Source organism: Leptopilina heterotoma, unplaced genomic scaffold, assembly GCF_015476425.1.
Source record: "Leptopilina heterotoma isolate Lh14 unplaced genomic scaffold, ASM1547642v1 Lhet_6, whole genome shotgun sequence".
In the NCBI taxonomy this organism is placed as follows: domain Eukaryota; kingdom Metazoa; phylum Arthropoda; class Insecta; order Hymenoptera; family Figitidae; genus Leptopilina; species Leptopilina heterotoma.
This window is the reverse complement of record NW_025111137.1, coordinates 2,676,260-2,700,947: the sequence shown is the minus strand read 5'-3', so window position 1 is coordinate 2,700,947 and position 24,688 is coordinate 2,676,260. Positions and strand designations below refer to the sequence as shown.

At 25.9% G+C, this 24,688-nt stretch overlaps 2 protein-coding genes across 3 annotated transcripts in view; both read right to left on the bottom strand.

Annotated features, from left to right (window-relative positions):
* LOC122509159 (inactivation-no-after-potential D protein) overlaps positions 1–7,927 on the bottom strand; it is a 131,824-nt gene extending 123,897 nt beyond the window's left edge. Inside the window, exon 1 of the mRNA XM_043622981.1 lies at positions 7,752–7,927. The gene's annotated coding sequence lies outside the window, so the exon portion shown is untranslated. The remainder of the gene's footprint in view (positions 1–7,751) is intronic.
* Positions 7,928–12,323: 4,396 nt separating this feature from the next.
* Positions 12,324–24,411, bottom strand: LOC122509107. 2 transcript variants are annotated; one of them, XM_043622892.1, is made up of 3 exons: positions 23,757–24,409; positions 16,196–20,099; positions 12,324–12,526 (listed from the first exon to the last, which is right to left on the bottom strand). In XM_043622892.1, the coding sequence occupies exons 2-3, from the start codon at positions 20,049–20,051 to the stop codon at positions 12,504–12,506; spliced, it is 3,879 nt and encodes a 1,292-aa protein (XP_043478827.1). In that variant the 5' UTR covers positions 20,052–20,099; positions 23,757–24,409; the 3' UTR covers positions 12,324–12,503. The 2 variants fall into 2 exon arrangements, with proteins under 2 accessions (XP_043478827.1, XP_043478826.1); XM_043622891.1 differs by lacking the exon at positions 12,324–12,526 and having other exon boundaries at positions 15,759–20,099; positions 23,757–24,411.
* Positions 24,412–24,688: the final 277 nt, after the last annotated feature.

The window sequence follows — 24,688 nt, the reverse complement described above, 5'->3', positions numbered from 1 at the left end:
TTTTTTGGGGATTTAACATATTTTGTATCTGATATATCAGTTTTTCTTTTCTTTGTCACGGTAACCAAACTCTTTTCTTTTATTTACGCGCAGTAAACATAAGCTAATACTTCAGTTCTGACACTAATGACAAAATGTTAACTTTGTCCCACCACCGATGGTGTTTGTTACATAATAAATTAATAAATGCTTCCTTTGAAGCTACTGCATTAAGAAAAATGCTTGGAATAAAATAACTACAAGAACAAAATAACTATGACATTGGTAAAAACAATTAAACACATTATTAATACAAATAAATACTAATTTACATAGAGATCCAGAAACCCATCTGTTTCCTAATAATCGACCCCAAAGTATACCCCTAAAGTATAAATTAATATGAGAATCTAAACATTTTTTTAAACTACGTCCACTATATTGAATCCGACATTTTGAATTTCGGAAAAAGAACATCGGATTCTTAATCAGTGACATCGTTTTCGGTGTCAACGAAATTTTTTAATTTTACACGAATTCGAACAAATTTTAAATTTTGTCCTCCATATTGGAACCGACATTTTGAATTTTGAAAAACGAACATCGGATTTATAATCAGCGACACAAAAAATCCCGAGTAATGATTTTCCAGCGAATCCGATCAATTTTTAAAAAAGTCATCCGCCATATTGGATCCGCCATTTTGAATTTTAAAAAAGTAACATCGGATTTATAATTAGCGACTCCAAAAACCCCCAAGTAACGATTCTCAAGCGAATCCGATAATTTTTTTAAAAAGTCATCCGCCATATTGGATCCGCCATTTTGAATTTTCAAAAAGTAACATCGGATTTATAATCAGCGACTCCAAAAACCCCCAAGTAACGATTTTCCAGCGAATCCGATTAATTTTTAAAAAAGTCATCCGCCATATTGGATCCGCCATTTTGAAATTTCAAAAACTAACATCGGATTCGTAATCAGCCACCCCAATAACCCCCGAGTAACGAGTTTCAATTCATTAAAACGTTCACAAGTATCAAAATCAACTTGCTAAACTTCAAAGTCGTTTTTCTCGAAATCTTTTTTTCGGATCGTAGGTCCCTTTTAACTGTCCGTGTCACATATGATAAAAAATTTGAATTATATGCAAGTTGTATATAAACAAATAAATTTTTGTCCCCTTTTTGAGGAAAAAAGGTACTGTGATGTCTGTATTATTTATTGAAATTATCAAACTTTTGAATAATTTAAGTTTAAAAATTCTAGAAAATAACTGAATTTTAAAAGAATTATTGTTGGAATTTTTAAGGATAATAATTAGAATTCCGAAAAATTGGGATTTAAATTTTAAAAAATTTTTGTTGTTCTTGAGAAGTAAATAATAAGTATTTGAATGTTTATTTAATAAAATTTTAAAAGTAACAACCCTGAATAAAATAAACGACTAGCGGAACATAAAAGTACATTGTGTTCTTATTTTTATTACCTTAACTCGGAGTGATCGTTAAAATATAGAATTTTTATTATTAAAAACAACCGAGTGATGGAATTAATTTTACTTACATCTATATAGTTATTTGGTTTTAGTATTTACTACAGTTTTCGTGTTGTATTAGAGGTACACTATGAAGCTGCAAATTATAAAGCGTTCGCTTCTTATCTTTTTAAAGCAGATGTACAGAGTAAGAAGGTACGGAATGGACCATATTTATGGAACATGAAATGGTATCAAATACGGTCCATAATTGATATGATCCATACTAATTTTCCACACAGCACCTGAACCTGAAGCAATATTGGCAATTTAATGTAGCAATGTTGCCACAATTTTAGGTGCTAAGGGACTTGTTATACTGATCAAATTTCAAAATCAATACACTTGACTTGCTGTATGACGCACAAGGCAGAATCAGAAATTGAAATTTCTAATATACAACACTTACAAATTTGGAAAATAAAACTCTTAATCTATGTGAATGATGATGTAGTTTGCATTTTTGTAATTATACAGCAGCATTAAATCGGCTTAAAGCTTTTAGATCCCTAGTTAACGATGTGTGCTTCCCGAAATGCTTAGTCAATTTCTGATACTATGTTATGGGGGTATATAACGGATCATATGTATTAATTTTCAAATACCATGTGATATGACCTAAATAGAGTTTATTTTATACCATCTCCAGTATACAGTATCTCTAAGACTTTAAAAAGAAGAAACGATCGAAAAGAACAAAAGTAAAACGAACGAAAAGATTAAGATGATTGAATCTTCTTAAGATCTGTTCATAATCAATATTTAGCTGATTTCGACTTTGACAAATATTTCTCCTATGATAAATATACTTGAATCTTATCAAATAGAATATATTTGTTAATTTTTTTTGCTCCAACCTAGTTGAAATATGTTCAAGTAAGGAGGAGGATGTTTTTGTTCGATTTTCATGCTTTTTAGAAATTCTTTTGATCCAACTTCGATTGATATAGCAATGCTCGAAAAGCAGCATTTGCTTTTGTATATCTTTTCTTTTGTGTTTCCTCTTTGTGTTTATAAGAATCGCTGGCAACGTTTGACAAAATTTCTTGCAAAACATTTACATAAGGAAACTATTGTGAGTTTTCGTTTTTGTTTCTGTAGTGTAGTACTGATATGCATTATATATTTGGTACCGAGAATGAAGAATTTCGATTGTATTATCTCTATTCGGATAAATATTTTCTGATTTTTTGCATACATATTCTTTATGTCTCCTACGGACATAGAAAAGCAAATTCTAATAGTATTTAGTTCTGGAATTCTAGTATTAATTTTCTGTATTTTTTTATCAGTGTCAGTTATTGCTTTTGAAATATATTAATATATATAATGACAAGACTGTTTGAACTTTTAGTCTATGAATTAAAAGACATTAATTGTCAAATAACTAAAGTAGTAGGTGAAAAATGCTCAAAAAGAGCAGAAATCTATCTTTCTTCTCTAGTTATACCATACACGGAGAAAATTTATTCCTTATATTTTACCGAAACTTTCAATAAAGCTAGGATACAGTGGCACAATGGTAATTTTTAATAATTTAAAATTATTTTTTCAGTAACAATGCTTAAAATTTTATGTGATATCTTTATTTCTTACAAGATAGTTTCAGGAATAGTTCGGTAAAACTTCCTTGACTTGCCCGAAGTGCTAGTTTTCAGGATTGAAATACTTATTTAAGGGTACCGTAGTCAAATGATGAGAAACTGTCACCTTAATAACTCACAGTTTTCTTTAAAGTATTCTTTTTATTTGAACCAAAGTGACTTTAGTTTGATCAATACTACTTCAATTTTTTTGCATGCTTTCCCATTAATCATTCAGGAAATTATACTGGAAATTGATATATCTACAACTTCGCAACCGAAATTTCTTACAATTAAATCAATACGTACTTAGTGTACGATAACTTATATAGATCTCTTTTTCCCTTGATTTTTCTTTTTTTAAAATATAAAATGACACTTTATTGAGTAAAAACTTTAGTTATAAATAAAGGACTAATATACCCTCGTCTTTTATATGTCATGAAACTGACCCATCGAATCTTTGTACATTTTATATAGTTTTCACAACGCTTTAAACAATTTTAAAGATTTAAAAATTTTTAAAATTTTTTTAAATTTCACTTACAAATTTTAACTTTAGTTTTCATGTAATTTTATTGATTGTTTAAAAATCTATATGCTTTCATATATGTGAGTTTGTGGGCTTAATTACGCGGCAACAACTCATTTCTTTATAAACTCAGCAGAGAAGCAAATTTATTAATTAATTATATTACTTCATTTTTATGATTACACCTTTTAAGATTGGCCCGTTAATATTCAAAAAAATAAAAAAATTAATTTTCAATACAATTGACGACTTTTTATGTATAATTTATTTATGGTCCTCTACAAACTGTGAAAAATTGTAATTCAATAAACAATTAGAACTATATATTATAGCAGAGTCAAAATTATTAGTCTTCTTTAAAATTGTTGATGTCTTGAATTTAAATGCCTCTTATTTGTTTTTTTTCATTAAAAGAATTTCAATTTAAAACTCTAAATCAATTATTTTTAATAATTTTCTGAAAGTTTTTCGAAAATTCAATTACATATTTAAATACAAAAATTCATTTTTTTATAATATTTTCAAAAAATTATAATAAAGAAATTTTTTAAATTAATCTTTTAAAAATATTAACAAAATAATTTTTGAAAGATAATAATTTTTCAATTATATACAGTTAAAAAATTTCCAAACAATAAAATTAGGTAAAATCTTTTAAAAATGATTTAATTTTTGAAAAATATAAAAAATAATCAATTTTTTGAAGAATTTTAATTAAAAATTTTGAACATGACTGTTTTCTGCAAAATATTAATAAAAATCATTTTAAAAAATTTTAATGTTATTATTTTTTTATGTATCTGAATTTTCGGAAATATGTTATTGAAAATATTGAAAATAATTGAAGTTTAAAAAATTAGAATGAATTTAATTATTTTCAAAATTTGCCATTAAAAATTCTTCAAAAATTTTCATAAAACACTTGAAAAAAATTAATTATTTTCAATTCAATTTTACAAAACTTCAATTATATATTCTAAAATTCTTTAATTGTACGTATATTTTTAAAATTTTATTATCGTAAAAAAATTATTTAAAAATATGATTTTGAATAAATTTATCTATATTTTTAACGCTATAAAAATCGAAATAAGTTGCATTTCATATTAAAAATATGGTATTTTATTGTACTGTTTGGAAGAAAAGTAAAAAAAGTCACGATTTTTTCAAAATAATAGAAAAAATCATAATATTCGAGGCCTGGTATTCGGTAAACTTGTCGCAAGGTCCTTGAAAGATTGCAAAATAATCTTGCCGTAATTTTTCAAACAAAAAAAAATATTCTACGTTTTTTCTACTTTTTTTTAACTTTATTGTATAAATTATACGGAACAGATAGTAAAATAATTTACTATCTGAAACAGTAAAAGTTGCTAAACAAAAACAAGCAGAAATTTTAGACACTTTAGTTTTTACTTTGTAAATAGAAAAAGTTACTTTTATACTTTTCCCGCATGATGGTATAATTAATTAAGGAAAGAAGTTGGAAAATGACCTGAAAACAATAATATTTTTTAATTTAAAAATCTATATATGTATATATGCATTTCATAAATTTTTTATAACTTGATAGATATATATGTAAAACTCTATTTGCATAAATTAGATTTTTTTATTATGGTGAGAGAATTTAATTTATAATTGCGAGCTTATGCAAGAACTCTCACAAACGAATAATATTCAAGCCGAGCTGGAAAATTACATTCGTGTTATAATGCTAATGATAAAAATAAGAAGAAACAGTCGATAATATGCAAATATAGAGTAAATAAAACGAAAAAAAAAAGAAAATGAAGCTACAGTGTAATTTCATTTAGGTTTCAGTTAAAATCCAATCTTGTTACGCAAACCGAGAACGTAATAATTTATAAATCAGTTATTGAAGTTCTGATAGAATTTATTTCTCATTTATTAGTTTTCTTTTTTGAAAAAAAAATTTTTTCACCTTTTTATATTTATACTTTTTAAAAAATTAATAAAAAATTTGTAATTTAAATTTTATAAATTTTTTTATGTTATAATTTTCTTTAGTTCTTAAGGATATTTTTTGTTGACATTTTTTTGGCAGTCTTACTTCAAATAAAAAAAATTAAAGATTATAAAAATTAATATAGAAAATATAAAAAGCAAAAAAAATTTTGAAAAAATTCAAAGTTAGAAAATATGCAAGTGTAGAATAAATAAAATACTGCTCGGCTTGCCTACTCCTGTTCATTTTATATGCAGTTTTATTGCAATTTTTCGCAACGCGCGAAATTAAGAATTGTACCAAATTTAAAATGACAAACACAAATGTTTTTTTAATGCGAATATAATTTTTACTACAGAAATGAAAAATTAAAAACAAGTTTTATTTTAAAAGTTTAAAAAATAATAAAAAATAAAAATAATATGTTTATCATTAAAAAAAATTGATCATAATAATTGAATAATGAAAAAATTATTAATAACAATAATAATAATAATAATTTTTGTTTCTTTTATATGGAGTGGTTACAAAAATTTTGTACATTACTTATTCAAGATAATTATCTTTAATAAGTAATGTACAAAATTTTTTTATCCTTATTTGAATTATAATTACAATAAATGAATTTAAAATAAAATTAAATTTAACTTGAAACAAAAAAACTTAATTTAATTTTAAAATAAAAAATGTAAATTTAGTTTTAATACAGATTTAATTAAAGGGCATTTTTTGTAATCCCGTATAAATTGTTAAAATAAAAATAAATAAAAAATTTAAAATTAAAAAGTAAAAATCAATTTAAAATTAAAAAGTAGAAATGAATTTGAAATTAAAAACCAATTTTAAATTAATAAAAATTTTCCAAAAGTAATTATAATAAATCAGTTGATTAAAGATTAAATCGGTGGCTAAGTGGATAGGTTCCTGACCTGTGAGTATAAGGGTCAAGTTTTCGATTCCCAACCCCTGGGAACAGTAAAATATATTTTTAAAATTATTTTCGACTATTATTTACAGAAACAAAATCTAAATACCTTAGAAATTATATAATATGGTAACAAAAATAGTTGACTGAAAAACAATTACTGTTCGATTTAAGAAAAATATATTGTGTCCATATTATAGTAAAATAATAATTTTAATTTGTGTTCATAAAAAATTGAATTTAAAATAAGAGCACTGGCGTTTTGTAAATAAATAAATGTTTATAATTAAAATATTATCCCAAATTATTTATAGTTACATAAAATGAAAATAGAAAATTTCAAGGAAAATAATAATATAAATAATTTTGAATAATAGAAGAATAAAATAAACAAAATTGTTTATTTAAAATAAGTGAAGTATTTTATATTTTGTTATAAATAGGAAGATTGTAAAAGCTCCATATGCTATTTAAAAAAAATTAAAATCTGATATTTTAGATTTCAATTATATAAAACGTATCGATCGCGTGTCTGAGAAGCTATATATACAAGCTGTCAAGAACAACAATAGAAGTTTGGAAATTTATGTAAACAAATTTTATACAAAGCGAGAAAAGAAAAAATGCACCATCATTTAAAGAAAATATCAAATTTACTATCAATCTTAATTTTCAATTTTTTTTTTACTATTTTTAAACATTCTTTTTCTTTTGCAAAAAATTAAAAATTTACTTCTAATATAAAAATTAATAATAGTTATTATTCAATTAATAAAATAATCACTAATAGAAAATGTTTTTCATTTTTTTTAAATTTTTTAAAAAATTAAATACATTTTTTTATTACAAACATATATTAGTTATATTCATAATAAATTTGGAAAAAAATTTTAATTATGTATTAAAAAATATATTTAATAACCAAGCGTGCAATTAAAAGAAGTAATTAAAAATAAAAGAAGAGAAAAAGTGTTCTTGTAAAATTTTGTTTTTACATTTTTTTTTCCTTCTTTTTTTTTGCTCTCCCGTTTTGTAAAGAAAAATGTGTAGGTGACCTGTAATAATTTAATTTGGCAAAATCTCTCCGCGCATATTCTCGAATACAAAACTTTTTTACACGATAAAAAAAATATTATACTTCGAATTTAATTTTCCGGTTTTATATTGTTTTTTTGGTTTATTTATTATTTATCCAATTTTCGCTTTTCTTTTATTCTAGTACTTACATGTGTGTATGTGTGCTTGTAGTTGAAAATTGCTTGAATGTAATTTATAATTTTCACTTAAATTTACGAAACAAAAAGAAGGGGGAAAAAAGAAATTGAATTTTTTTTCTCTCGAGCATAAAAAAAATTTGCTTTATAACGCGCGAAGACGAAAAATTCACTACTGTCTGTCGACTTTTCATACGTCACTACAAACTGGCTTACGCTAATCTAATAGAAAAAGCCACGCCGCAAGCGTTCTAGGAGAGACGAACATATTCACAAAATTTAATGCATTTTTTTTCTTCATTACTATATATAAACAAAAACGACATTTTTTTTCTGTGTGAGGTACATAAAAGAAAATAAACTTGTGTAAACGCTTGATAAATTAAACCTCTTATTAATCAACTCGCGGTTATTTTGTGGTAGAAAAAAGAAATTTTTATTTTTAAAGCGACGGAAGAAATATTGTCAAAATAATATGCAAATTAAGTATTCAATTTTTTATTTTTTGTTATAGTTTTTAACGGCACTTAGTATATTTTTAAAATACTTTATTATTATATTATTATTATTATTATTATAAATTATTATTAGTTGATTATAATTTTTTTATTTATCAATTTGTTATTATTTTCATTAAACCTTTACATCGTAGTGTTACTTTGCTGAAAAACCTAAAATTATTATTGATAATAAAAAATAAATTTATAGACCTAAATTTGATGAATTTTTAGATCATTTATTTTATGTTCACCCAGGATTAGGTTTCTTTGTTTCAAAGAAATTTTTCGTTGTGAATCAAAGAAATCAAATACAAATAATTTCTTGAAAAATCGTTCGCCATATTCGATCCGACATTTTTAATTTTAAAAAAGAAGCTCAACTTTTTAAATTTTTCGTTCGCCATATTGGATCCACCATTTTGAATTTTTAAAAATTGACATCGGATTCGTCATCAGCGACCATAAAAATACACCATTATTCATGTTTGCTAAATTATATTAATTTTCTCTTTATATTTTCCTAAAATGTTTTTGCTAATTTTACAAAAAAATACTTGTGTTCATATTGTTAATAAAAAAAATTCTTATTATTAATTTATTGTTCTATAAAATTTTTCCATAAAGTTCAATAAAGCTGCGGGCCACTCCTGCTTAGAAAACAAGAATATTTTAATTTTTGAACAAAGTTATGGATTTTTGAATTCAAAGTGGTTTCGATTGAAACCACTGGGTGTAAAAGGGTTAAATTTTCTAAATGGGTGATTCTTCTGAAAATCTTCTTCTGATTTATAAAATCTGCTCTCTAATAATTAAATTAACAATTTTCATAGTAAAAATTTAACATTTACTTGTCATTTATAAAAAAGAAAAGCATCTTTTTAAGCTCTAAAAAGTTTTTTTAAAAAAAGTGTCTGAAAGAAGACATCAGTTTTAAATTTTATGATAAAAATGTTTAAACTTTGTCTACAGTTTTAGGTTAAAATTACTTCACGATGATTAATGATATTTTTATTAAAATATCCTAAACGAAATTTTTACATCATTTATTGGCCCCAGTAAAAATTCAATTTCATCTCTGAAGCCTTGTTTTTTTATTAAATAATTGAATATACAATTAAATTTAATGTGGAATATTTTGATAATATATAAAATTGTGCTATAAGATTTGTATATTTTACTAAAAAATATTTTTAGTTGTACCCTAACGTGAATAAATGTTAAAAAATAATTTTTTTTATCTCCAACACTTTTTCCTTGAATGTGCGGGAGTTTTTCTTTTGTTCTTATTAATATATTTACCTGCATTGTTTTGAAAAAATTAATTTATAAGCATTAAACAGATACTTCAACTAGATTTATCTTATTTTTTACAGAAAAACTCACGAATCAAATAAAAATAATAAAATGGAACAATAAAGTCATTCTTCAAAGAAAAAAAATTCTTTAATATTTTTAACAATTAATTTTGCGCAACTTAAATTCTTACTCTTGAGTATGAAATAAAGTATAGTTTCAATAGGAAAAAACCCTTAGAAACAAGTTTGATGACAATCGATAGAATTTTAAACTTTTGCGTCCGCCATATTGGATCCTCCATTTTGAATTTTTCAAATTTGACTTCAAAGTCGTAATCGGCGAGACTAACAATTTTAAATAGTATATATTTTTTCTTCAAAAACACGTGAGGCTTTATATTTTATTATTATTTCCGAAATTATTTCTATGTAATTATTATTATTTTTATATTTATCACATAATGTTTAATAAAAAATAATAAATTAATTAAAAAATTTTATTGTACAATAACAACTTTGTGAGTTAATTGAAAGAATCGTAATTTATTAATTACTGAAAGTAGTATGTACTACTGACGTAAAAGTATAAAGAATTTTTTTTCTCTCAGATTACAGAGAAATGAAAATCAAATAACTAGAGTAGAAATGGATTATTAGGGAGAGATTAAATTATTACAGATGTAAGGGTATATATATGTAGGTATCTGTTTAAGGTTGTAAATGTGAGTCTATGAGAGGCTTCATTGTTTCCCGAACTATACTCATTCTTTAAGACACATTTTTATATCTACATGAATATATATGTATATATGAATTTATAAGCGACCTTTAAAAAATTAATTATGGTAACCGAAGAATAATTTTTATATATTTTTTTCTACTATGTATTACGTGTTTAGAAATCAGAAAATATTTTAATTTTAAATTTTCTTTTCTTATTTTTCCCTTAAAAAGAAAATATTTATTTATTTTTTTAGAAAATATTTCTTTATCAGAAAATATTTTAATTTTAAATTTTCTTTTCTTATTTTTCCCTTAAAAACTGCCTATTTTTTATTTATTTTCTTAAATAATAAAATTAAATAATTCTCTAACATTTAATTATTATAAAAATTATTTGTATACACAAAAAAAATTTTAATTACCTCGAATCGAATTTTTGTTTCAAATAAATAACTTAATATAGGCTCTGAGACAAATACACTTTTTTACTTAACTCGACTAAATTATATTTGGTTTGAATAAAATTTTTCTCTGGGTATCATTTCAAGAGTTACAACTCGAAAAGAAAATTTTAATTCTTTTTTTTTATTTCGACTAAAATATTTATTTTTTATGTATGGAAAATATTTCTATTTTAAATTTAATAGAAAATGTTTATATTTTATTTATATAGAAAAAGTTTATATTTTATTTACAAAAAATGTTTATACACCCAGAGAAATGTATTATTTAAATAAAATAATATAATCTTATTGAGTCAAATAAAAGAAATATATTAGTCACAGAATTTACTAAATTATTTATTTGAACCAACAATAAAATTTATTTGAAGCAAATAAATAATTAAGTATAGATTCTATACCTAAGTAAAATATATCATTTTTTCCTACAGGTGTATTTTATTTATAGAAAATGTTTAAATTTTATTTATAGAAAATATTTGAAATTTTTTATGTAATTCAATATTACATATCTACGGGTTATTGATATTAAATTATAGATCTCAGATATACGCATTTATATATTAAATTTCTATATTGTGTCATTTTATACTTTCTAAATCGATTCACTTCCCTTCTATGTACATAAACATAAATTTTCTTCCTGTACGAATTGGAGAGCAATTTTGTTCTCTATATTTAGCATTTTTCTTACAATTTTTTTTGTAAATAATTTTTAAGGAATAAAACGTAAAAATAGTATAAATAGAAATTATTTATTATAGAAGGTTTATAGTTGAAAATTCTGAAATAATTTTTTTTTCATAAAATTACACTCAGGGAAAATTTATATTTAAGCCATGTTAAATATATTTAATTTTTAAATTTTCGAAATAAATAATTATGTTTATTCCCAAATTTCAGTTTATAATAAATAAATTTTTTATTTGATTTACGTAAATTTTCGGTTCGCGCAATTTTTAATAATATTATACGAAATAAATTTGTGACGTGCAGTGAAGAAATAGACCTAAAAAGCAAAATCTTATAGGTTATGTTTGGTACCTTTTTAACTTGAATAAAGGATTCTTTTTTAATTTTGTAAAATTATAAATTATATTTATTAAATATTTTAAATGTAATACGGACTTAAACATAATTCGTTTCAAATAAAAGTTAACTCACTTTATGCATTTTTACTTAAAAGATAACAAACATAACCTATAAGATTTTAACTCTTAGGTCCCTTTCTTCGCGACGCTTTACAACTTCGTGCTTTACAATTATCAAAATTAATTGAAAATTAATATAAATATTTCTATATTTGATACGCTCCCAAAATAATTTTAGATAATGTTTATAATTTTTATAGAGTAAAATACAGAAAGAAAATCAATTATTAGCAAAAATTATTGATCTTTAAGTCTTCATTGCAAAAATATTCAATAAAAACTGATTTTAAATTTACATAATTAAAAATAAACTTTTATTTTAATAACAATAAATCTAATAAAAACATAACCTATAATTCGTTTACCATTCTAGGGGGAGCATCACATTTAAAATAATTTTTATAAGAAAAAAATATGTAGTAAAGTTAATAAATAAATAATGACTAAACAACAATTATAACGATTAAACTTTATTAAAATTAATAACAACAAGTCAGTTTTCTTTAACAGTCCATTGTAAATTTTAGTTTTACATTTTTAAAAAAAATAGAATAATAATAAACTTGACGTATATGACTCATCACCCAACGGTGTACAGTGTGTTTTACAATATACTCGTTCAGAACGCTTCTGGTCATGTAAGAGTAGTGTCCGCACCTGTGACATTAGTAATATTAATTTTAACTTATTGCATCGATTCTTCATTTGAGAACATTATGAGAAAAAAAATTCTACACGGAGAGACCGAGATTACTAATTTTTGTATAAAATCACACTAGAATTTACTATTTTCACATTGCAACCACCGGAAATAAGGGGACTTTTTGTATTTTTTACTATTTTCTACACTAAGTCACTAATCCCGACAAATGTTCACCAAATTAGCAAAGTTTCTTACTATTTCGTCCAATAGTTCCAAACAACTGTAGTAAACTCAGAAGCATTGTGTACGTAAAATTACTATAGTCGTTTGTAAATGCAGAAAGAAAGAGTGAAAGAAAAAATACGGATTTTTGTCGCCGGTTTCCCGTCAATTCTTGACTAATGGAGGTAAACTGGAAGGATTTTTACATACACAGACACACACACACTTATATATTTGTTGGATAAATATTTGAAGACACACACATGTTTATTTCACTTATATGTATAGACGCGGTTAATTAATACACTAATACACAACTGCACGCACGACAACGAATTTCACTGAAAGTATACATCTCTGTTTCCTTATATATTGAATGATGAAAATTTACAGCACTTACGAGAAAGCAGTTTACTTTTAACAACTTATTATAAGACATAGTCCTTGGGACAGGAATAAATGCAAAATTTATCAATTTATAATGGTCAATTTCTGAGATAACGAACGACCTACGTTTCACTTTATATTTAATTATTGTAGATAATATCCAAATTTATTTTACATACGCGAAACATAGTCACTGTCAATGATCGGATAGCATCGGCTCAATTACGGAGATTGACGAAGTTAGCAACCAATAGAAATGCAGGCACCATATGACTGCACTCGCTAGCCACACTTGCTCACCAAAAATTACTACAGTGGATCGTAGGTTTTAGTGGAAAATGTTTTCATTTGTCAGATTTTGTCTAATTAAATTAGAGAAAACTATAATCAATTTTTGCTACATTTACAACTCTTACACAAAATATTAAAACTTGCTATTTCAATGTAGCAAATTTATCTATTTCTTTTGTAAATTTATCTAATTCTGTAGCACATTATGCTAAAAGTCTCCTTATTTCCGGTCATTGCAACCATTTTTAGTAATTTTTACGAATGTGGGTCTCTCCGTGTATAAACTATTTTTCTTTCATATTTTTTTCGCAGCAAGCCAACAAGTTTTCAGTCAAGTAACAACAAACAACACATCACACAGTCTGATATTTCATGGCATCGCAGTAGTGTACATAGTTTGTGGAAAAATACTCGAAAAGCTGATTCGACTTCAGAGTTGTTTCAGTTAAATTTTTGTAAAATTGATGATTTTTTCCAAATTATCCCAGAAGGGAACAAAAGTTTTTATATTATAATTTTTATAATTTTTTTTTTTTTTTTTTTATGTTATAATTTTTATCCAAAATTATAATTATAACAGAAATCAGATTCTTTTTCTGCATTAGGTATGAATTATTTTCCAAAAATGGTTTCTAAAATTTCGAAAGTTCGACTTTTCCCTAATTTCCAAATTTCAATAAAATTCTTTAAAATTTGTTTGTACTTTGTAATTTTTTGGAAAATGACCTATCTTGATTTTTAAGAAGATTTTTATTATTTAAATTGTTTGATAAAACATTATATTCAGAAAATTTTCCTCTTAAGTTATTATCTTTGAGTTTTCGTTGATATCGAATTTATAGATAAAGACTCCAAATTTTTAATAGAATTTATAATATCTTTTTTGGAAATATCTATTGTATATTGAAAATGAACTAATTATTAGATTCAAATTCCTTAAAAATGTAATTTTTATTTTTAAAAATATTTTTAAAGAAATTCTTTGACAAATTTAATTATTTTCAATACAATTTCACAAAATTTCCATTAATTTGATAATTCTTTAATATAATTGGTTTAGATATTGAAATATCTTTTAAAAAAATTGAATTAAAATTTCTAAGAAACATAATTTTTTCAGAATTTTAAGTTATGTTTTGAATAAATATTCAATTATCATGAATTTCTTCAAAGGAATTGAAATCTTTAAACGTTTTAGTTTAAACTCTATTTTGAAAATTGCAACAGTTTTCAATTGAAATCTTTTCAAAGATAATTATAATTCATAACTTTAGAAAAGTTATTTTAGAATTTAATTATTTACAGTAACATCAAAAATCAAGGTATTATTTTAAGAATTCATTGTCATTCAAAAGTTTTTAAGGTAAAAAAAGATTCAAGAGTTCAAGGTTTTTAAGGTTTTCAAAAATATTTATGAATACCAAAAACCAAAATTCATGCAGTAATTTTAGAAATTTGATATTTCTCCCGTACTTTTAAAAAAATTCCCTGAATTCCCTGATTTTCAATTAGTAAATTTTTAAAAATATTTAAACCAAAAAAATATTTGTTAAATTTTTTAAAAATATGTATTATTCTAATTATGAATAAAAATTTAAACTTAAATTTATAAATATAAGTACAATTGCATTTAAATTAAAAATTAATTATTATTTCGACGAATAATTAAATTTTCAAATTAAAGAATTTTTTGGTCGATAAAAAATAAGAAATAATTAAAAGTTCAGTGAGCGGAAATTTGCATTCATTAAATTCATTAAATTATAATTCGATTAAAAATCAGATGAATTAAAGTTTGGAGCGATTGAATTTCGAGTTAGTTAGAATTAGAAATTAGATTAATTGGAAATTTAAATAGTTTAAAAGTTTTCTCAATTAAATAATCAAACTAATTGAAGTATTACTAAGGAAATAATTTATAAAAAGAATGAAATTAATATTTCATTTATTACAATTTTCGTCAATTAAAATTAGGATTAATTTTTAACTAATAAAATAAATAAAAAAATATTGAAAATAAATAATATTTGTAGAATTTTCGATAAAATTTAACTTTTAACAATTGCATTCAAGTTAATAAATTAATAGTAAAATGAATTGGAAATTGAATTTAAAACATTAAAAATGCAGACGAATTAATTCAGAGTTATTTGAAATTTAAATCGATGAATTTTCAGACAAATTAAAATTTGTTAAATTAATTAAAAATTAATAAATAAAAATTAAAATTAAAATACAAATTAAAACTATTGAAAAAAACTATGAAAATAATGAAATATTGAGAGTTTAAAATTTTGAAAAACTAAAATTTGGATTGAAATTTAGAGAAAAATTTGTTAAAAAATTTTTAAAAAGTAATAAAATAAAAAATTTAATAATGGAAAAATAATCCTAAATAATAATAAAAATTAGCAAATTAGTTGAAGAAATTTTTAAATAAGTGACTGTCTACTATTATTGCAGAAAATTATAGAAACTCCCAAAATTGTTACTTTCCTCCTTGACAAAAGAAAAGAACTTTAAAACTAAAAATCGGCAAAATAATTTCAAGAACTTGAATAATTTTTCAAAATACCTTCGAAACAACTCGAGCCATCAACTTTCCTGCATTTTCACGCAAACTTACATCGTAGTAATCGCAATTAATAGCACAAAAAATAATGCGAGCAATAAAAAGAAATGAGCCTTCATTTGATTAGTAACATAACAAACATTTTTCACAGTTAGTAACAATAATTCAGCGTTACACACATTACTAGCCTCTTTACAACTCTTTTTCTCACCTTCACACGTCGACGAATTTGCGTCCCTTGCTTTAAATATTTTCCTCGAACAATGTGGCTTTTCATCAATTTGAGAATTATTTAATTTCATAAATAAATTATTATCGTCAATTTTATCATTACTATTGATTTTTGATTCTTGCCTCTTGTGATCAGTGATTATTTTTCCATTTCCCCGATCCATTTCTTTGGTACTCGTCATGTAATTCGTCAATTTCTCACGTAGACAGGTTATTTCATTGCCAATTTCGTCGATTTCATCGGTTGTTAAATTCTCCGTTTGTTGCGATGTTTTGGAAAATTTCACAGTTTCACTGGAATCTTGGGGTTGATTGTCGTTTGATGATTCATCGAAAGTCTTTGTTGAGTCGACCAAGTTTTCCAGTTCCTGGCACAGTTGTCTGTAAATTGATATCTCGTGCTCGGTGAAGGGTCCAAGGTCCTTTGTCGTTTCGTCTTCATCTCGTAACTCTGGGGTCGGAAGATCGGTTTGTTTGCTGTCTCCTCGACTTTTGATTTTTTCCTCGACTTCAACTTGATTGGGTGTGGTTTCTTTTTTAATGGAAGACAAATTATGGAAGGAATCTTTTATTTCTGTTGAGGGCTTTTCGACTAGCCGTGAATTTTTCGAATCCCTTGGTTCAATTATTTCTCTTGGTTCCCTTAGTTCTCCTAGTTCCCTCAGTTCTCTTGGTTCCCTTGGCTCTCTTGGATCACTTGGTTCCCTTGATTCCTTTGGTTCCTTTGCATCTCTTGGTTCCCTTGGATCTACAATTTTATCAACGATTTCAATTCGATTGGACGTAGTTTCTTTCATCTTCGCAGGAAAGTCGTATTCGTACTGAATTTCCGGTGAGAATTTTCCGCCAACTTCACTCGAATCGACAATTTTGTTTTGAATTCCACCGGTGGTTTCTTTATCTCCAGAAGTAATTTCTCTTCCACTGAGAGGCAAATCACGAAGTTTAGATTGATACAGAATTTCCGGTGGGGGTTTTTCGTTTACTTTCCCACCAATTCCATTAGACTCCTTTTCCATTCCATTCGAAGACAAATCACCTCCAATTGCAAAGGACTTTTCACCATTTCCACCAGCGGAAGATTCTTCAATTTCGCCTCGATTTTTATTTTCTGTTCGTTTAGGTTCACCTTCACTTTTACTACCACTACATTGGATTTTACTTCGGAAATTTTCAATTTTTCCCGAATTTATCTTTGATGATTCGCCGCTTTTCGATCTGGCGCATTCTCCAAAAACGTCCACATTCTTGAGAAGTGGTCTTTCTATTTTTTGCCCTCGTTCGATTTTGTCCACTTTTCGATGTACTTCAGAAGCGTCCTTGTCCTTTCGATCGAATACCGCTTGACTTTGATTGAATTCGTTTTGAAAATCCTTTTCGACACCTAGACCAATTTCACTTTGTGAGTTTTGGCAAATTTCGGATTTGTATTTTTGGAAGCGCTTATCAGTTTCGGTGTTAAACGATCGGAATTGTATGGATTCATTATCGGCAGAAGGTACTTTAACTTTCCTTTGAATTTGAACAATTTCGAGTGTTGACTTTCCACTTTTGTCGCCTTTTACTTCTGCATTCCCACCTTTGGATTTGGTTTCGAAATTCTTCGTTTCGTCAGATTGATTTCCGTTGATATCGAGATTAGTCTCGAAGTCCCATTCAGCGTCCGGAGCACTCGAACCACTGAAGAGAGTGTAAAGATTGGCGGATAAAGAACGAACGGCTCGCTTCTTCTTAGCGACAAAATTCGACGTCTTCTGATCGCCACTCCTGTCTTTGCGTAGATTACGAAATGCGAGATCATCCGTGACAATGTCGGGTTCGCGTCTTGAGCGCGACTTTGTTGGTTTCGAGTGAAGATAATCGCTCTCAGTGGCGCCTGTTATTGGTCCAAGGGGAATACCAAACGGCGGTTGTGGTTCGACGACTTTCAGGGAATTATTCGCGTGGTGTAGATTCCTGAACACGACATCGTCGAGTGTAACATCCGGTTCCTTGTTGCGGTGTTTTTGCCTCGTTTCCGGATAGTAAAAATCGCGACGTGAAGGAATTGGCGAAGTGATGAGATAACTGATGTTCGATAAAATTGCGTGACCATCGGACGAGGGACGATTTGATGATCGTAGTCTTCTGAAAGCCATGTCATCCTTGATAATATTCGGTTCGTTTTCTGTTTTCGATGAATTTTTCACTTCCGAATCGTTGACGTTCTCTAGTTTCTTGTTGCTGTACTCTTCCATACTTCGTTTCTCGGCTCGTTCCAAGAGATCCTCGTCGCCCAATTGAAGACTATTGTAAATCTCCTCCAATTCACAGAGCGCCTCTTCTAGATTTTTCGAACTCCTCCTCTCGGAATCGTTCTTCTCGTGTATTTCTCTCGAACCATTTTTACTCCCGTTTCGCAAAATATTTGTAAAATTGTTCGATAAATTAGATGTTTCTTTTGAACGTTGTTTATCAAAATCAGGCGTCATTTTTCGGAGGCTGTCGGAGGGGGAGTCTCGAGTTCTTACCGATCGATGGGAACTGTCGGATCGTTGCGATGGCGATCGTATTCTTGAGTAAATTCCCGTATCCTCGAATTGATCATTTTGTCGCCATGAATTTTTGTAATCGGTTGGATGCTCTCTGTAACTTGTCGCATTTTCTCTGTAGTTCATTGGACTCTCTCTATAATTTATCGGACTCTCTGTATAATTTATCGGACTCTCATTATAATTTATCGGACTCTGTCTATAATTTACCGGACTTTCTTTATTATAATTTACCAGATATTCTCTATTGTAATTAATCGGATTTTCTCCATAAGGACTTGATGTATAAGAACTCTGACTACATGGTTTATTTTGAATTCTTGGACTCTTGTAATAACTACTATCGAGGGAAGACGCGTAAAATGGAATCTCGGGGGTGGGTTTAACTTGATAGTTGAGGTAAATATCCTCCTGAGATTTTGATTTCTTATCTTGTACATCACAGTTTTCGGAAGTGACTGGAAATATTTGTTGTGTTTGCCTGCGACGAGAATTGTCAATTCTCCTTTTCTCCCTCTCGTAATTTTTGCTAACATTCCTCCTATCGAAATCGGAAAAATACTGTAGAGTTTGTTTCACGAGGGGATTTTCGGTTTCTTGAATTTTCAACTGATAATCATTGGATGATGATCGATGTTCATTTATTGAGTTTGTATTTTGTGTTTTAGTTCCAGTATCGTTTCGACATAAACTTTTCATTAGACGTTCGGCTCTTGCGTTACGTCTTCTGCGTAGACAAACATCATTCTTGTAACCATTTTGTAATTTTGATTCATTTGAACTCTCGTCTGTACTACTATTTGTGCAGAGTTTGTCCCGTTTCGCTTCGATTCGGGCTTTTATTTTGTCCTTGCGTATTTTTTTTGTTGAACCATCGATTGAACCTTCACTGCTACGTGAATAGATTAACTCCTGTGGTAATGATTCGACAATGGGGAAAATAAAGGGATTTATTTCAAGTGATTTGCCACTGGAATAAGTGAAATCGAGATCTTTTTTCGTCTGCAATGACGAGCGAATGGCACGACGTGAGGATTTATTTTTTATTTGATTTTTTGCTTTTTTTCGTCGAATTATTGGCGCATTGAGACTTGAGGTATCACTGCTTGATGAAGCATCGCCGTCACGGTGGGAAATTCTTTTTAGAAAACCACCAATTGTCCATCGTTTTTCTTTTCTCTTTTCAGTTAGAGAGGAATCGACGTCTTGTTGTTGTTGTTGTTGTTGTTGTTGTTGACGTCGTGTTGGTGGTAAAAGACTTTCCGTTTTTTGAATCGTTTTTCCTTTACTTCTCCACTTTTCCATCGAAACGGATTTTCTAAATCGTCATTTGTATTTTTTTTAACTAGGAATCTGAAAAAATTTATTAACTTTGTTAGTTTTTTTGAGTGGTATTTTTTTCTTATTCTTTGTGGGTGGAAACTATTTGCAATTTTTTGAGAATTTATTCAATGTGCGATGATTAGTCATGATGTTACACTTGTGTATTTTGCTGTACAAGCTGTGTGGACTTTATAAATGCACGCAATGCGTGCTTAATATGGATTATTAGATGCATGCGATAAGGCAGAGATTAAAAATTTCATTTCTTAAAGAGTCTCATCGTTTTAAAGACAAAGAAATGTTTATGTTTTCGAATAAATTATTACATATCTAATTTCACATTTATTACAATAGAGAAATTTCTAATAGTTAGTTTTAAACACCCTAATTATATTAATAAATTTGATTATTTATTATTAATTTAGTTTGTTTATGAATTTGTTTAACTACTGAAACTCTATTTTATCATTAATTACAATTATTAATATGTGACACACTTCAAAGAAACGCATCTAAGAAGATCTGTGAATTTTAGGTTATGTTTATAATTTTTGGAATGAAAATACATAAAGGTGATTGACTCTAAATACAAACCTCTGATGTTTAAGTCTTTCTTGCATCTAAAATAATGATTAAAAACTGTTTTTAGTCTTGCATAATAAAACAAAAAATTTTAATTGAGGTAAAAATAAGACAAACATAACCTTAAAATGATGTGCTCCTTGAGTATCTTTCTTCGGAGCGCGACATATTTAATAATAATTTATTAATTTTTATAGTAATAGATATGTAACGAGATATTTATTATTATATTATTATTGTTATAAATTATTATAGTAGTAATTAATAATAAATAAATACAATAATAGTACAAGGTTGCCACAAAAAATTAATTTTGTTCTTCCCTGACTTTTCTCTGATTTCCAGACAAAATTCTGACTTTTTCTCTGACCCTAAAGAATATTCTGATTTACTCTAAAAATTATTAGATACTTAAAAAAAGGTTCTATTACATTTATTTACGAATTTCTTTAATTGTAAAATTATTCGAAAACATCAATAATTTCTTTTTTAAATAAATATTTAATCATTATTATTTTTCCATAGAAATTAAGATTTAAAAAAATTTTAATTCCAACCTTTTTCAAATTTAACAACTTATAATAATTAAAGATCACCGAGTGATTAAATCATTATTTTATATTATAAGAATATTGTTACTGTAACTTCTTCATAATTATTTTCATAATTTCAATTAAATTATTATTTTCTAGAATTTTTACCTAAAATTCTTCTTTCAATCAATTATTTTCAATAATTTTCGAAAAAGTTTTTTGAGAATATTCAAATCCCTTTGTTTACAACTCAGTTTTACGAAATTTTGATCATCCGGAAATTCTTCAATTAAATATATATTAGAAAATTAAAAGGTTTTATTTTATGGAGCTGAACAATATGTACGATTTTTATGATTTGTTATGTTTTGCTTATATCTGAAAATTTGATATGAGAATATGTAAGATGTAATCCGGAAGTTCGTCCGAAATCGAAAGGTATGGACTATGAGTAAATAATATATATTATATTAGAAAATAAAAATTTCTTATCATTTTTTTAAAAAATGCAATAAAACTTTTTCAAAATTCTTTGCAGAATTGTTAGTTAAAAGTATGAAAAATTCAGATTTTCAAAGATTTTAATTTGAAACCTTTTTAAAATCAAATTATTTCTAAAAATTCATGCTAGAATGCTTTTAATATTCAATTAAAATTATCTAAAATTTTAACTGAAATTAATTAAATATTTAATTGAATTAAATAATATTTATTAGAGTCAATTAAATGGTATTTAAACCAATAATTTCAGTATTTGAAGCAAATACCATTTAATTGACTCCAATAAATATTATTTGATTCAAGTAAATATTTAATTGATAATAGTCAATTAATCGGTTATTTGAATCAAATAAAGTCAGGGCTTTTCTCTGAATTCCCTGACCTGTGGCAACCCTGTTTTCTTAGGAGCACGTCACATATAATAAAAACTAATTTAACTTCTGTTTGCAACAATTTTGGCGCAGATATTGTATATATAAAATGTGAATTACCTAAAGACATTAAACCGGATAAAAATGTAAATTTTTATAGCATTATAAAATCGAAACAATATTGCCCTAATTTTTGAAAATAATTTATTATTTATATTCTACGTATAGAATATTTTTCGAAAGTTAATTTTGTCTCCTATTGTAAAACTAGTTATTTTTTAATTCCAAATATATTTACAAAACTATTTATTTATAAATTCTCTACTTAATAAAATTACTAATAAAATAAAATTTTACTGCCTACAATTTTGAGAATAATAATATAAAGTCATGAAGTAAATCTTTATCAGGAAAATAAAAAGTGTCGTAAAATTTTTAAAACGACAGATAGGATCTAATAGAGTGAAAAATATTTCGGAAATGATGACACACGTGATATTTATAGAGCCATTATTAAATGTAGAATTGCGAATTTTTAAAAATTAGAAGGAATTTCTTACTAAATGGTCTTAATTTCAAGAAATTCATAGTTAGTTAATAAAGCTTGCTACTGAATTTAACCATAATTTTTTAATTAGATAATTAATTAATTATTCCGGTAATAATAAGTAGCATTTGAAACATTTATTACACTAATTAATTACTTAACTTAATTTTACGATTTTTTTTAATTATTTATATTTATTTGAGTAATAAACGGGTTACAAAAATAATGTATTATTTTTTTGTCGTGTATAGCTTTTTTAATCAAGTCTCAGTTGTTAGCCTATGAAATGAATGCAGTAATTTAAAGATGATAATAATAATAATTTTAAATTCTTTACTAGCGTGAAATTATTTTTTTTTATAGTGTTCTCCAATTAACAAGTGATTGTTTCGTTAGACACTTGATCCTCTGTTAGTTTGGATTCAAGGTCGAAGAATAAAGCGCGACATTATGTTTTTCTTTATTCTGAAATGAACTTTTAAGAGAAAAATTCTTTCATAACAAAAATTAAAGTTCAACGAAAATAAATAAGATTTTAATGACTTTAATTATCACTAGAATGACCTATATTGTTTTATACATTTTCCACACTAAATGAAATATACCTATTTCTAACTCTTTTCAAAATAATAACAAAAAGAATGTCATAAAAATACTTTTTTTAAAAATAAAACTGTTTTTTTTACAGTGATAAAAGTTATTTTGCAGTATTTTTTACCATTCTTTAATATTATTTTTCCTTTTTTAGGGAAAATATTGAAGGAAAAATTAAAAGAAATTGTGAATTGTTATATAAATTATAAAATAGATTCTTGATTATTTATGGAGAATTAAGAAAAAATGTTAGAAATTCTAAATATAAAAACTTCTAAAAATCAGAATCGACCGAAGATTCGTATTTAAATTTAGAGCTTCCAAAGATTAAAAAGGAATGTTGAGAATTTCTATAAAAGCTCTTGAAATATTTGCATGTATTTATAAACTTCATAAACTTTATCAAATTATTTGAAAAATTGAGGTTATGTTCAAAATTAAGAATTTATTTCATTTATTTGCAAATTGACAATAATTAGATTATTAATAAATTCTTAGTGCAGTAGTCAAAAAATTTCAATATATATAAAAACAATGTCAAAACAAAAGAGAAACTTACCATTTTTTAAAATAAAAAATAGTTGTAAATTTTTTCCCAGTGAAATATATCCATTTTTCTTAATAAAAACATAATTTAAGGCACTAGTGTATTTTTTTCTCTATGGTAAAAATAGATTTGTTTACAGAAGAATTCAAGTTTTTTTTCTTAAAAACTTCCGTGGCATTGAATGAAACTGGCACTTGTCGCGACTTATTTCATTTCCTTTTGATAAAAATTTTGTATACTATAAAAATACGTTTTTCTGTTGTGAAAAAATGGAAGAATTAAGGCCATTTGATAATTTAGAATTCTTTTGACACTACTTTGTACACAATATAATTCTCATTCTCTATTTTTTTTCGCTTCTAACAATTAATGATTTATTCTATCGACTCCAGTCTGCTAAAGACTATTAAGCTATTGTCAGTCGTCACATTCGGGTGAATGTGGTGAGAAATGAGAAATTTCTGGAGGGAGAAATGACGTACGCCATTTTGATTTCCAGGTCGCTGAATGGCCGTGACAGAGAAAAAAAAATACAAAAATTAACAAAAACTGTAAAACTTGTCCTATAGCCAATGGCAAGAGTCGTTTTTTAAATGTAAATGAGGAGATAATTGGCCGAGCCTAAATTTTTATGTTTGACTTAACATTTTTGGAAGGTTTTTCGTCTGATGTCAGGACCACGTGACTTGTTATTATTCGAGGGAAAGGGTTTTGTATACAGAACAGTGTGTGTTTGTATGTTTTCACTTTAATGCGGAGGATGTTTAAATTAAGATTGACGTCATAAGTGAAAATGTATTTCGAAGATTTCGAAGGTAGTCATTGAAGTGAAAATAAATTTTAACTGAAAGGGAATCGCTCATTGGTTCTGCGGTTGTTCTTCTTGTCCTTTGATTATATTTTTTACAAGGTCTTTCTATTTATATATTTCTTATGTTATTCGT